This window comes from Colletotrichum spaethianum (genome assembly GCF_022836535.1).
Source record: "Colletotrichum spaethianum MAFF 239500 DNA, contig01, whole genome shotgun sequence".
Lineage (NCBI taxonomy): Eukaryota > Fungi > Ascomycota > Sordariomycetes > Glomerellales > Glomerellaceae > Colletotrichum > Colletotrichum spaethianum.
The window spans coordinates 1582666-1594101 of NW_026054771.1; the positions used below are offsets into that span (position 1 = coordinate 1582666).

At 49.9% G+C, this 11436-nt stretch overlaps 4 protein-coding genes across 4 annotated transcripts; 3 read left to right on the forward strand and 1 right to left on the reverse strand.

The window, feature by feature from the left end:
* Positions 1 to 1994: 1994 nt before the first annotated feature.
* Positions 1995 to 3151, forward strand: ColSpa_00412 (neutral protease 2; the record flags this gene model as incomplete). The annotated part of the gene is made up of 3 exons (XM_049266624.1): positions 1995 to 2217; positions 2279 to 2964; positions 3029 to 3151. The coding sequence occupies 3 exons, from the start codon at positions 1995 to 1997 to the stop codon at positions 3149 to 3151; spliced, it is 1032 nt and encodes a 343-aa protein (XP_049122581.1).
* Positions 3152 to 3841: 690 nt separating this feature from the next.
* Positions 3842 to 5146, forward strand: ColSpa_00413 (acyltransferase LovD; the record flags this gene model as incomplete). The annotated part of the gene is made up of 3 exons (XM_049266625.1): positions 3842 to 3926; positions 3980 to 4947; positions 5000 to 5146. 3 exons carry the CDS (start codon positions 3842 to 3844, stop codon positions 5144 to 5146), a joined length of 1200 nt encoding a protein of 399 aa, XP_049122582.1.
* A 2646-nt stretch (positions 5147 to 7792) lies between these two features.
* On the forward strand, positions 7793 to 8410 carry ColSpa_00414 (putative methyltransferase tdiE; the record flags this gene model as incomplete). Its single annotated transcript, XM_049266626.1, has 2 exons — positions 7793 to 7929; positions 7987 to 8410. The coding sequence occupies 2 exons, from the start codon at positions 7793 to 7795 to the stop codon at positions 8408 to 8410; spliced, it is 561 nt and encodes a 186-aa protein (XP_049122583.1).
* Positions 8411 to 8987: 577 nt separating this feature from the next.
* ColSpa_00415 (pantothenate transporter liz1) lies at positions 8988 to 10864 on the reverse strand (the record flags this gene model as incomplete). Its single annotated transcript, XM_049266627.1, has 8 exons — positions 8988 to 9112; positions 9163 to 9262; positions 9327 to 9597; positions 9682 to 9806; positions 9865 to 10185; positions 10241 to 10458; positions 10510 to 10562; positions 10647 to 10864. 8 exons carry the CDS (start codon positions 10862 to 10864, stop codon positions 8988 to 8990), a joined length of 1431 nt encoding a protein of 476 aa, XP_049122584.1.
* Between the last annotated feature and the right edge of the window lie 572 nt (positions 10865 to 11436).

The following is an 11436-nucleotide window of genomic DNA, read 5'->3' on the forward strand; positions in this document are numbered from 1 at the left end:
TCCTTTGCGGTCGTTCAAGATAGGTAGCTTTCAAGAAGCAGAGAGCTAAGAGAGAGCGCGGGAGCGACATGCAACAGCCTGTTGGGAGCCACTGCAGACCATATTTGTCTTGCGGAATACTAACGAATGACCTCAATCCGTCAGGGTCTCCATCTAACCGGTTTTAATCAGACTCATCCGTCTCGGGAAGGCGTCTTCAAGCTCGCCCATCAAGCCTTGGCAAAGATATGGCGCGCTTATCCTTGATCGCGTCGACACATGACAGCACGGATCTTCCGTCCATCGTGGCATCACCAAGGTAATTGATTAACATGTCTGTCTAGTTCAACTGAGCAAGCGAATATACTGCCAAGCCAGTTTTGACTTTGTTTTCGCCTGGCAACACCACAGTTTGCCAGGTATTCTGCGCCGATCTCCGGCAACGAAATGTAATCATAATTAAATGGGGAGCATGGAGAGTAATTGTTGGGTACTCTGGATTAGGGCTATACGCTGGTGGGATGCTCCTTGTCTCACCCGATGTTCAGTGCGGTGTCACTCTTGTTGCAACCCCCGAATTGCCGCAGGGTTGCGTCTAGACTCGGCACATGAGATCGGAATAGGAAGGTCCCTTTCGGCGTGTCGGATTGATTTTGGCGGCGGCGCTCCTTTTCGCTCCATGCCCAGCCGCCAAAGGTGCCGTATGCCGAATCATGGGAAGTTCGCCCAGACTTTGGTCTGTGACAACGTACCCAAATCCGAAAACGAAGCTAGAATGTTGAGTTGGTGATGAGAGAAGTATTGAGGAACATCTATCAGAGTTCGCAGAGTGGCGAGCACCGCGATGCCAAAAGAGGCATCTCAGTATTAGTGAGTCCGCCGGGCTTTCAAACACCGCTTCAACTCCGCCCTGGAGCTCAATTACCCCGCAGTGACTGCTACCTTGCGGGAAATCGATCGACAACATAAGCTTCTCGCCTCCAGGCTTGTCTCAGCCCCTGATGCAATCTCTCTATCCAGCTAGGCGCATCTCCGTCAACGCTCGCTTGAGAAATACGATATTGCATCGCTGCGATTTGGTCGACTAGTTGGATGGACGCTGTGTGCCCTTGCCATTCGTAAGCTCTCACGATTATCCTGCGCTTCTCCTGGAAAGACTGCCACCCCCCTGTTGGTCGTCAGCGGAAATGTCGTAGTGGAATAGACGGTAGTAACTCGTATCAGACGATTGAATTGCACCTCCTTCCAGACTTGGAAACAGCCTCGCTCATGTGCCGTTACGCACTGATGGACAAACAATGTGCCTGTCAGATGCCTATCTCACATTAGTCTGACCTTTGGGCTGGGGTAGGCACATACCGGCGCCTGCCGCTTCTCTTATTCCTGTAACCGGCATCCGGGGATAGTGTAACCTAGTTGCAGTTGTGGTTTTTTATTCAAGCTCGAGTCTTCTCCCTGGCGACGTTCCATTCGGATATGACTTGTGGAGAAGACTCCAGCATGCGGCGACGTGCCAAGAGCTTTAACGCAACGTCCTTTCCCAGACTGATATTTGTCTAAATGACTCTAGATCTTATTCGTCCTTGACTGGAATCAACAGGGAAGCAGCGCTTGGGGTATCGAGTTGCCTTCTTGGTTCCGCTTATTCTCTGCTGCACATGTACCTCGCCTTCGTTCCTTCCTATCCTCGCCATACTCCGGCACTCGTTGCGTTAGACTTACTCGACCCCTCTCATCAACAGAAGCAAGATGTAGGCAGTCAGTCTTTGGACATTCCGTTTTTGTCCTGGTTCCCGACTTGGCAGACATCGAAGAGCGCTGGCCGATGAGGTGGAAGCAGAATCTCGACCTAAGGTCTTATCTACAAAATTCATTAGACTTGTGTATAGTTTCGTCTGAGTATATATATTCTCGTGAGAACCTTGATGACCAACTTCTGATCCTCATCATCCCCAGCATCGGCAACCAGAAGAATCAGATTGACTTCCCCTGTCTTCACTGTCCAGTCTTCCACCATGAAGTTCCTCACCGGTCTCTCTTGCTTCGCTGCTCTTGCGAGCGCCGTCGTTCTTGACCTCAACAAGCGTGACAGCCCCATCGATGTCAAGATCGAAGCCGTCGGCAACTCTGGTGTCAAGGCCAGCATCACTAACACTGGTGCCTCGGACCTCAAGGTCCTGAAGGCTGGTTCCATCCTCGATAAGCTCGCTGTCGAGAAGGCCGAGGTCTTCACCGGATGTGAGTTTGCTCTTATACAAACTTGCCACTAATCACGCGTCGCTCTAACGTCTGTCTATAGCCGAGCAGGTTGCCTTTGACGGTGTTCGTCTCCGCCTTGCCACCTCTGGCATCGCCGAGGACGCCTTCGAGGTAATTCCAGCCGGAAAGACTGTTGAGGTTGAGTGGGATGTCGCCGAGGTCCACGACCTGAGCGCCGGCGGCAAGTTCGATGTCGCGGCCAAGGGCTCTTTCTCCATCGCTGAAGCTGATGGCACCGACATCGCCAGCACCGCAAGCTTCAGCTCCAACGTCCTTAGCGTTGAGGTCAATGGCGCCGCCGCCGCCAAGGTCCGCCGCGACTTCCATGCCAACATTAAGCGCACCGTCGTCCAGAGTGACTGCACCGGCACCCAGCGCACCGCCACCACGACCGCTCTATCCAACTGCCGTGCTCTAGCCGCCGCCGCTTCCTCCGCTGCTGCCTCCGGTCCGGCCGCTAAGATGACCGAGTATTTCAAATCCTCGTCGACCTCTACTCGCTCTACTGTCGCCGCTGTGTTTGCCCGTGTTGCCAGCGAGTGTGGCAGCACCACCTCTGGAGTCTCCCGCCAGTACTGCACTGACATCTACCCTGCCTGCTCATCCGGCGTCATTGCCTATACCCTCCCTAGCCAGAGCTACATGGTCAACTGCCCTTACTTCTTCAACAGTTTGACCGCTCTCTCTCGCACATGCCACGCTCAGGACAGGGCCACCACTGCGCTTGTCAGTTTTTACAAACTTTGTAAAATTATTTGATGTCTGGCTAACCACTATGGAAACTTTGCAGCACGAGGTCACTCATCTCACCCAGATCAAGGGAACCACGGACCAGAGCTCTTGCTACGGTTACAGTTGTGTCCAGAGCTTGTCTGCGGCTCAGAACTTGAACCACGCCGACACTTACGGTTAGTTTCACTCCTTGACATACTCTGGTTTCAGATAACCCGTATTGACTTCTATACCTTTTCTAGCTCTTTTCGCCAATGGTTAGTCATATTTTGAGTAACATTTGAGTCAAGATTACTAACTATGCTTTAGCTATCTACGTTGGCTGCTAAGCAAATCGCCCAACAAATCTGAATCTGTTGATTACGCTGGATTATCTTTGTCGGCCCGCGTTGATATGTTCCTTGTGCGATGAACGTATAACATAGTTACCGGGTCTACAGCGTTGATGGGGTGGCGAAAGTCAAGATATGCGAGAGCTTTGAATCATTAGCTTTCTGGTATGCAATTAAATTGGCAGTTTGGGCTTGCCCTATGATGGATCCCGCTGCAAATGCAACCGCCTGGTGATGCTTTAGATTTAGCACTGCAATTAAAATCTTTCTTGACCAAATTTTTTCTATGACGGAACCTAACTCTCTTGTAGTGGGTCCTGCTCTCTAATATAGTCAGTCGCCTTGGGATGTCATCATCCACTTCCTGACAGATCACCCGACGTCTGATGACTAATGAAAATGCTGGTGGTGTCATCTGGTCGCATCCAACTTTTTCCAAATGGACAAACCTTAACACACTTACCCCTCCCAGACTGAATCTCATACGCTTCTTCAGATAAGCCGAATAACTTATTATCAGCAGCGAATCATATGCGATCATGGGCCCTTTTGAGGCAAACATTGACACCGCTGTGCGGAATCGCGACATCCCAGGTGTCATGCTCTATGCCAAAGACTACTCTGGTGTGTTGAGCCCCGATGATATGTTCACATCTCTATCGTTCGACGTGTTTCAGACTCAGCTGACCAGAAAGGCAATTTTCAATATTCGCACATTCTTGGTGACAATTTGACAAATCAGAAGCCCCTTGCCGCCGACAACATCCTCACACTTGCATCCGTGACGAAGCTTTTCACAACCATTGCCGCTCTGCAACTTGTGGAAAGTGGGATCCTCTCTCTTGACGATGATGTATCCGGAAAACTCCCAGCATTGGCGGAGAAGCCTGTCTTGATCGGCTTCACTGAGTCTGGGTCCCCAATCGAAGTGCCACGCAAGAATCCAATCACCCTCCGCCAACTTCTCACACACAGTGCCGGGAACAGTTACGACTTCCTCAGCGACGCCATTCGAGAATGGCAATCATTCCACGGCATAAAGCCTACCCACGGTTCCACCGTTGAAGAACGTTTTGGTTATCCATTAATCTATGAACCAGGAAAAGACTGGGCGTACAGCTCCAGCTTGGACTGGACAGGTAAACTCATCGAGACTGTCACCGGGAAGTCTCTGGAACAATACCTGCGCCAGAAAGTCTGGGATCCGGTCGGTGCATCTAGCTTTACCTTCGACGTCGAGGCCGTCAGGCCACAATTATGGGCAATGAATACCCGCGACGGCGACACGGGAGAGGTCATTCTCTACCGCGGTAGAGACTTGAACCAGGGAGTCACAGATTGTCTGGGAGGCCAGGGTTCGTATGGTTCGGCGCCGGACGTCATGCGGGTATTGCACTCTCTCTTAGTCGACGACGGCAAGCTGCTGAGCCCGAGGATGAGTGCGGAGATGTTCAAGCCTCAGCTGTCTTTCGAGGCCAAGAAGAGCCTGTTGAAAGCCATGGAGGAGCCTGAGTGGGCGGTTGGGCATTTTCCAGTTACCCACGAATACGACTGGGGCCTTGGGGGGCTGCTTGTCGACGGGCATAGTCACTCGAACAGGCAGAACGGGACGTTGATGTGGAGTGGTGCCTCTAACATTTTTTGGGTAAGTTATCGGAGTATCTAACTATACTAATCAAGTTGCTAATTCACCACAGTGGATCGATAGGCAATCTGGGTTGTGTGGCTTATTTGTAACGCAAATGCTGCCGGCGGCGGAGGATAGACTACGACCATATATCAAAGCATTCGAGGACGAGATGTATGCAAGAATCAAGGAGCCCAAGGCACGTTCTGCACTTTGAAACCATCACATGCTTAGAGTATACAGCCTTTTAGAAAAAGAAAAATAGAAAAGAGCCTACATTTCGTTTCAGGGCTACATCACATCCAAAGAAGCTTGGGTTTGTAGTGAAGAATATGTATAAAATCCCGACTTGTTTCTTTGTTATAGTAGTGTACCTACTGAACGTGCGAAAGAACTCTCATCTTTTCATTCGATACTTATATTCCGTCCAAAGTATGGACGTAACGAAATGAGTGTAATGAGTACTGAATCTAGTAAGGATAAGGCGTTGGCATGTTTTAGATGTATCTTAGGTTTTGGCCTGGAGGTGTCAGTTCCAAAACTATCAACCCTAGCCCAGCACATAAGGGTTGTCAATAGTGAAAGCGATATAACATTATGACTCTAACTAAATTTCCATGGTTGATATTACAAACATCCTCATTATAAATTATTTCTGGCATTCCGATATCTATAGAGTGTTATCGTGCCTCGAGGTGTTAAATGCACGCGATATCGAGATTCGCCATTTGGGTGGCTCGATCCGTCCCAGAGATGCGCCTGTTAACACCTATTGCAGACTGCATCCACTTCGGCCAGCAGGCTGATGCGCATAGCCTTCACCTCGATAGCGTCCCCACGGGTCCTACCTCTCTAGCAAGATTATCTCGAGATTCTCTTGTCCTTTGAAATTGTCGTATCTGATGTTTACCACCGCTTGATACCATTTTCTGGAAGCTTGCGCTAACGGATATCATCTGCAAACGTGAAAAGCCCCTTGATCAGCCTCATTAGCGCGAACTGATCCTAATGTGGGCACACCGACAGTTGAAACTGCACTGTGCGTGATGTTCCCCGCAAGATTTCTCAAGGCAGGTACGCGCGTCTTGCAAGTACGAGTGCTGCACGTCATAACTCATACGAAATTAATATCAAGGCACCTTGCATCGAGGTTTTTTTTTTTTTTGGAATCTGGTCAAGATAAAAATTGAACACAATTAGACAGAGGACTACTGCAATGGTCATCAGTTTGTACTGGCACGACCTTCGCCATGAGATCAAGAAAGCCGATTCGCCGCTACAGGGTAGTTAGTACCTCACGAGTTTGTCGCGAGCACAAGATATGAAAACCAGCTAGAATGTCGTGCGTCATCGTTTGTTTTCCAAACAATCACCCCAAAACATCATTAGGACCGCCGACGCAACTTGGCAAACTCGGGGGAGTTCGCTCGGATAGCCAGTCCCCGGTCCGCGGCAACACTCCATTCGGACACCTCCGGCTTTTGGCCCCTTCTTGCCGCCCACTCCTATTGTCCAGCTGGCCACTGACAGGTGTCTATGACCTTGGCAATTGCCGCGCTAGTCGGTGGAAATACGTTCCGTTGAACCCCGAAACTCCAAGTCTGGTTGGAGGATTCTGCCAATAATTCTCCACAACCCCAAGGCCATCCTGGATTAGTTCGCCGTTTTCTTCAAGGCACTGACCATCAACTCATGCGACCATGCATATTTGTACAGTGTGGTGTTTTGCGGTGAGGAATCGGGAGTTCTGTGGTGAGCCAGGTGGGGGCGGGGGGGGGTCCCCTGTAGCCCTTGAAAGTTGGGTTTGAGTTTGGCCGATTAAATACCTAGGTTACCACTCGTCAGTCAAAATCTCCGCTCGCCCACCCCGCCATCCCCAAGGCAGAACTCTTACCTGACGACGCCAATTCCATTCCTTGAGAGCATTCGAAATGGCGACACAAGGAGAGGGAACGCGCTCGTCTCCAGAGGCCGTAGTCGCGGCTTCCGTAGCGCAACCAGAGGACAGCACGAACCCAGCCACCGGCCTCATTGTATGGATTAACCTGCCATGCGGATAGGAAATGGGAGTCAGTCCCCCGTTTGCTGACTTGCAGCGCGGTTGCCACAGGCCCCAGATGATGGTGAAACCGACTCTGCTATCAACGTTGTACGTAACACAGCTGTATACTGGATACTGGAGGACCACTATATGTCGCTGTTCGCTGGAGTACGCGAAGCATTGCTGACACTATATTCACGCCCAGTCTATACGCGATTCCCTGACTTCCATTCGCTCTTCCGTGCTGCATTTCGAAGATGAGTACGGGCGCCTTTATCATTCCCACTCTCGCGGCAGTGAGTATCTTGAACCACTCAAAAAGACCCAGTGTATGTCATAATAACGTCTTCCACAGAATACTACTTTCCCCACGATAATGTGCGATGTCAAGTTTCGGTCCCATTTCTGACTCTGTGCTCACGCATGATCCCTAGGTTGAGCAAGATCGCTTGGATTTGCAGCATGAACTCTTTGTGAGGACTTTTAGGGGCCGCCTTTGCACATGCCCAAAGTCCTATGGAGCCAAGAGAGTACTTGATCTCGGAACAGGTACAGGCATTTGGGCATTGGAATATGGTACGCCTCAAAGTCGCTTTCTCTATAGCTTTGGTCGTAGTACCTACTTACAATGATCTTTTCCATAGCGGAAGAACATCCCGAGGCGGAGGTAAGAAGCAGTACTGATAGATTTGTGTCATTCTTCAATTGAGTCTGATCAATATAACAGGTTATTGGGGTCGATATTAGCCCAGTACAACCTGACTTGTGGGCTTATCACACTCGCCTTGGCAGAACAAGACAGCACGCTGACGATGATACAGTATGCCGCCTAACTGCTCCTTCGAGATCGACGACCTTGAGAAGCCTTGGACATGGTCAAAGAAGTTCGACTTCATATTCTCCAGAACATTAAATGGTAGCATCCTAGATCCGGTAAGATTAGTCGACAGCATCTACAAGTAAGTCCTTCTTAGCGGTTCCTCCAGAAACTTCCCATATGAACATATCTCGTTTAGCCAACTCGAGCCCGGCGGCTGGTTCGAAGCCCAGGACGTATCGATGGAGGCCCACAGCGATGACGACACGATACCAGAGAACAGCTCGCTTGTGCAATGGGCCACAGAGGTTGTTGACGCCATGGAGAAGATCAACCGCTCGCTCAAGCTAGCTTCGCGCTGGAAGCAGCTTCTTATCGATCGTGGCTTTGAGGATGTCAGAGAGATAGTCTACAAGTGGCCGACCAACACGTGGCCTCGAGACAAAACGATGAAGGATATCGGCGGCTGGGGCCTAGCCAACCTCGACTCCTTCCTCGAGTCTGCTGCTCTCGGAACGCTCACGACCATCAAAGGTTGGTCGAAGGAGGAGGTCATTGTCTTGTGCTCGCAGGCAAGAAAAGAAATGCGTGACCCTAGGATTCACATTTGGTGGCCTGTGTAAGTCTCCCAATGTTTCGATTATATTGTACCATTCGTGACTAATCTCGAAAATATAGCTACGTGGTGACTGGTCGTAAACCCAGCTTGCCAGTTCAGGCACCCCTGGAATGATCTGCTGCTGTGGCTTTTCGCACACTGGTTCCAGTCGGTAGTTATTTCTGAGTCGCGGGTAATTCGCATAATCTACAAAGTTCTGTGAAAATATCTTGCTTAAGAAAGGCATATATGTCCGACCGCTCGTGGTCTCTGTGTCCAGATACCATTGTGCTGGTTTGTCCAGAGCCAGTGTTGAGAATTGTTCGCGTTTGAACTTTCTGTCTTCAACATCTACAAACGAGTTGAGAATTTCTTACGCTAGCACGAAAAAATCAACTTTTTCTTCTAATGTTGCACGTGCATGTTTGTTGGTTCTTAGCGTATGATGTGTCAACCTGCCCGCCTCATAGCCCGCTCTCATGTTCGTTCGACGAGACCGGGCCTCCTTCAGCACCGTGATTTTGTTGTCGGGCGCGTTTTTGGCTAGTGGTGTCTGGTAAGTGATAATTCATAGAGCATGCGAAACAAGATGTAGCCGAAACTCACTCTCTTCTTCTGTACATGTACCACATCAAAGTGACGCTGATGATTGCAAGGCCTCCGAAAAGGATGAGGATCTGATATCCATATTTGTATTTTGGCGCATCATAGGTTGGAAACAGTACCACTAGCACTCCGTTAGTCGAAGTGACTGGTCGACAACACATCTGAACTTACATGGCACCCAGAGAACCCAAGCATAAGAGACAACGTTGGCTGTGGCCACCAAGAGCTGTCGCAGGCTGGGATCGCCGGCATTGAGTCTGTTCGCCCAACTCTTAAGTTAGAGAGTAGTAGTTAGTTATAAAACATCATCCCGTTAGTGTGTTTGGAACACTCACAATGAGGACAGGTGTAGCAGCCGATCCAGCGTATGACAGATAGTAGGCGAACATTAGGGCTCCCTTGGGAATAGACCAGACAGAAAGAAGGATATTGGATAGAATCATCAGAGCTTGGACGATGACGATCATGAGATAGTTCTGCCCGGTGTGGTCAGCAATGATGCCCCAAATCACGGTTGCAACTATGTTCAAGGCGCTTCCCCCAGTGGGGTAAATGTTCGCATCTACAACACTATAACCAGCGGCTTTCAGCCACAAGTTGAAATAGCTTGTCGCTGAATGACATGCGGCGACCATGCTTTGCGAGAAAGTTAGCTCCTCACTTGACTGCTGTTGGCCGACTTTGACTCACGTGTAAGGGACAACAAAGACCCATATCTCCCATCCAAGATAAATGCGCTTGGCTTCCTTCCAGGTCAACTTTTGCTGAGCCTTCTGGCCGAACTGTTCAATCCTTTCGATGCCGAACTTGACATGCTGTAGCCTTTGCGTTAGCTATGCAAGCAAGTTACTAAGCAGTATTTGTTGGGCTTACCTCGGGTGTCCAGTAGAATGCTTTCGTGTTGTGAGGCAGGTCCGGGAGTCCAAAGAAGCCCCAAATCGCAATTGGAAGCGAGATAATCGCGTCCATAATGAACAACCACCTCCAGCCAGCAATGCCGTGACGGCCGTTCATGCTAGAATAAAGACCCGCCTGCAAGTACCCGCTGAACATGCTTGCAATAGACTCGACCTGGAGAAGGATGGCCAAACGCTTAGTGAGTTCCTTGGGGCCGTACCAGCCGCCCAGCATGGCGATGTAGCCAGGAAACGCACACGCCTCAAACAGCCCGATGAAGAAACGTAGAGCGTACATCTGATATTGAAGTCAATAAGTGACAACCAAAATATTGAAGAACATGAAGTCTCACAGTTTCAATGTTCTTGGCAAAGCCCATGCCAACTACCAACAAAGACCAGATGACTTCACAGGATGGGATGAGTATCGATGGCCTGATGAAGCTCAGTTGCGACATTTGGGCAGGCACACTGCCGATCATGATACCTAGACTGAACCAGGTGTTCAGCCAGTTGCGTTCGTTGCCATACAGACCAAGGTCTGCCTGCATGCCACTGATGAATGCATTACCTAATTGTTGTCTCAGCAAAAGTCAGGAGACTGAAGTAAACCAGTACTTACTGTAGTTGGTTTGATCTAAATACTTGATGAAGTAGCCAAAGCAGACAGTTGGGCTAGAGGTTAACCAAATGATGTCAGTATCATCTGTGAACTGAAGGGCATGTATGACGGCCGGGAATAAAACGCGGAAGTCTCACAAGAAGAAGGTATCCAGCCTTTGAACATATTTACGGTACTCTGGGTCTCCCTCAACGGAGTCCCAGACCAGTCCCACGGCTTTTCGCCACCAAGAAGATTTAGTCTCGCCCGCTGTCGTCTCCGTTATGGTGACAGGAGTCTCGTCTTTGCCGCTCTTGTCAAGGTTACTATTCGTGTCAGAGAGTGCCACGGGGGCAATGATTTTGGTATCTGCCATGGCTGCGAATTGGGGAGCACCAGAGAGATGTGTCCGGGGTTGCAATTCGCACACACGGTTCCCAGCTGTCTGGAATGCAGCTGCAGCTGGCCGGCGTCAGATCGCTATATACTCCGGACCATTGAAGAGAAACGATTTTTTCCGAACATCCTAACCGCATTCACTCAATTCCGGGATCCGTTCAACAAAATCTAGACTTTCCAATCGTCCTGATTTGCTGGGACAAAATGGTGTCATTGTACTACTAGTGAGCTAGACCAGTGAATGCCTTCTTAAGTTCATGTGCCCCATAAAACCCCAAAATCGAGGATGCATGAACTCCATACTTACATGCAGGCATATGAACCATAGGATTGTAAACCACGGGATTGCTCTGCCAGTCAATACCAAACTGGGACAGAGTCGTGCCGCTGTCGGAAGGTATTGCGGCTCGAGTCACGAAAGCCATGTTGTGACTGTGAGCCCCACTATGTCGTTATCTCACTCCGCTCTGTCGTCTTGCGTGGTGCCGGCGTTCTCTGCCGATGCCGACTCCTTCACCCGGCAAATTTAATGGCTTTTGAGCTTCTAGA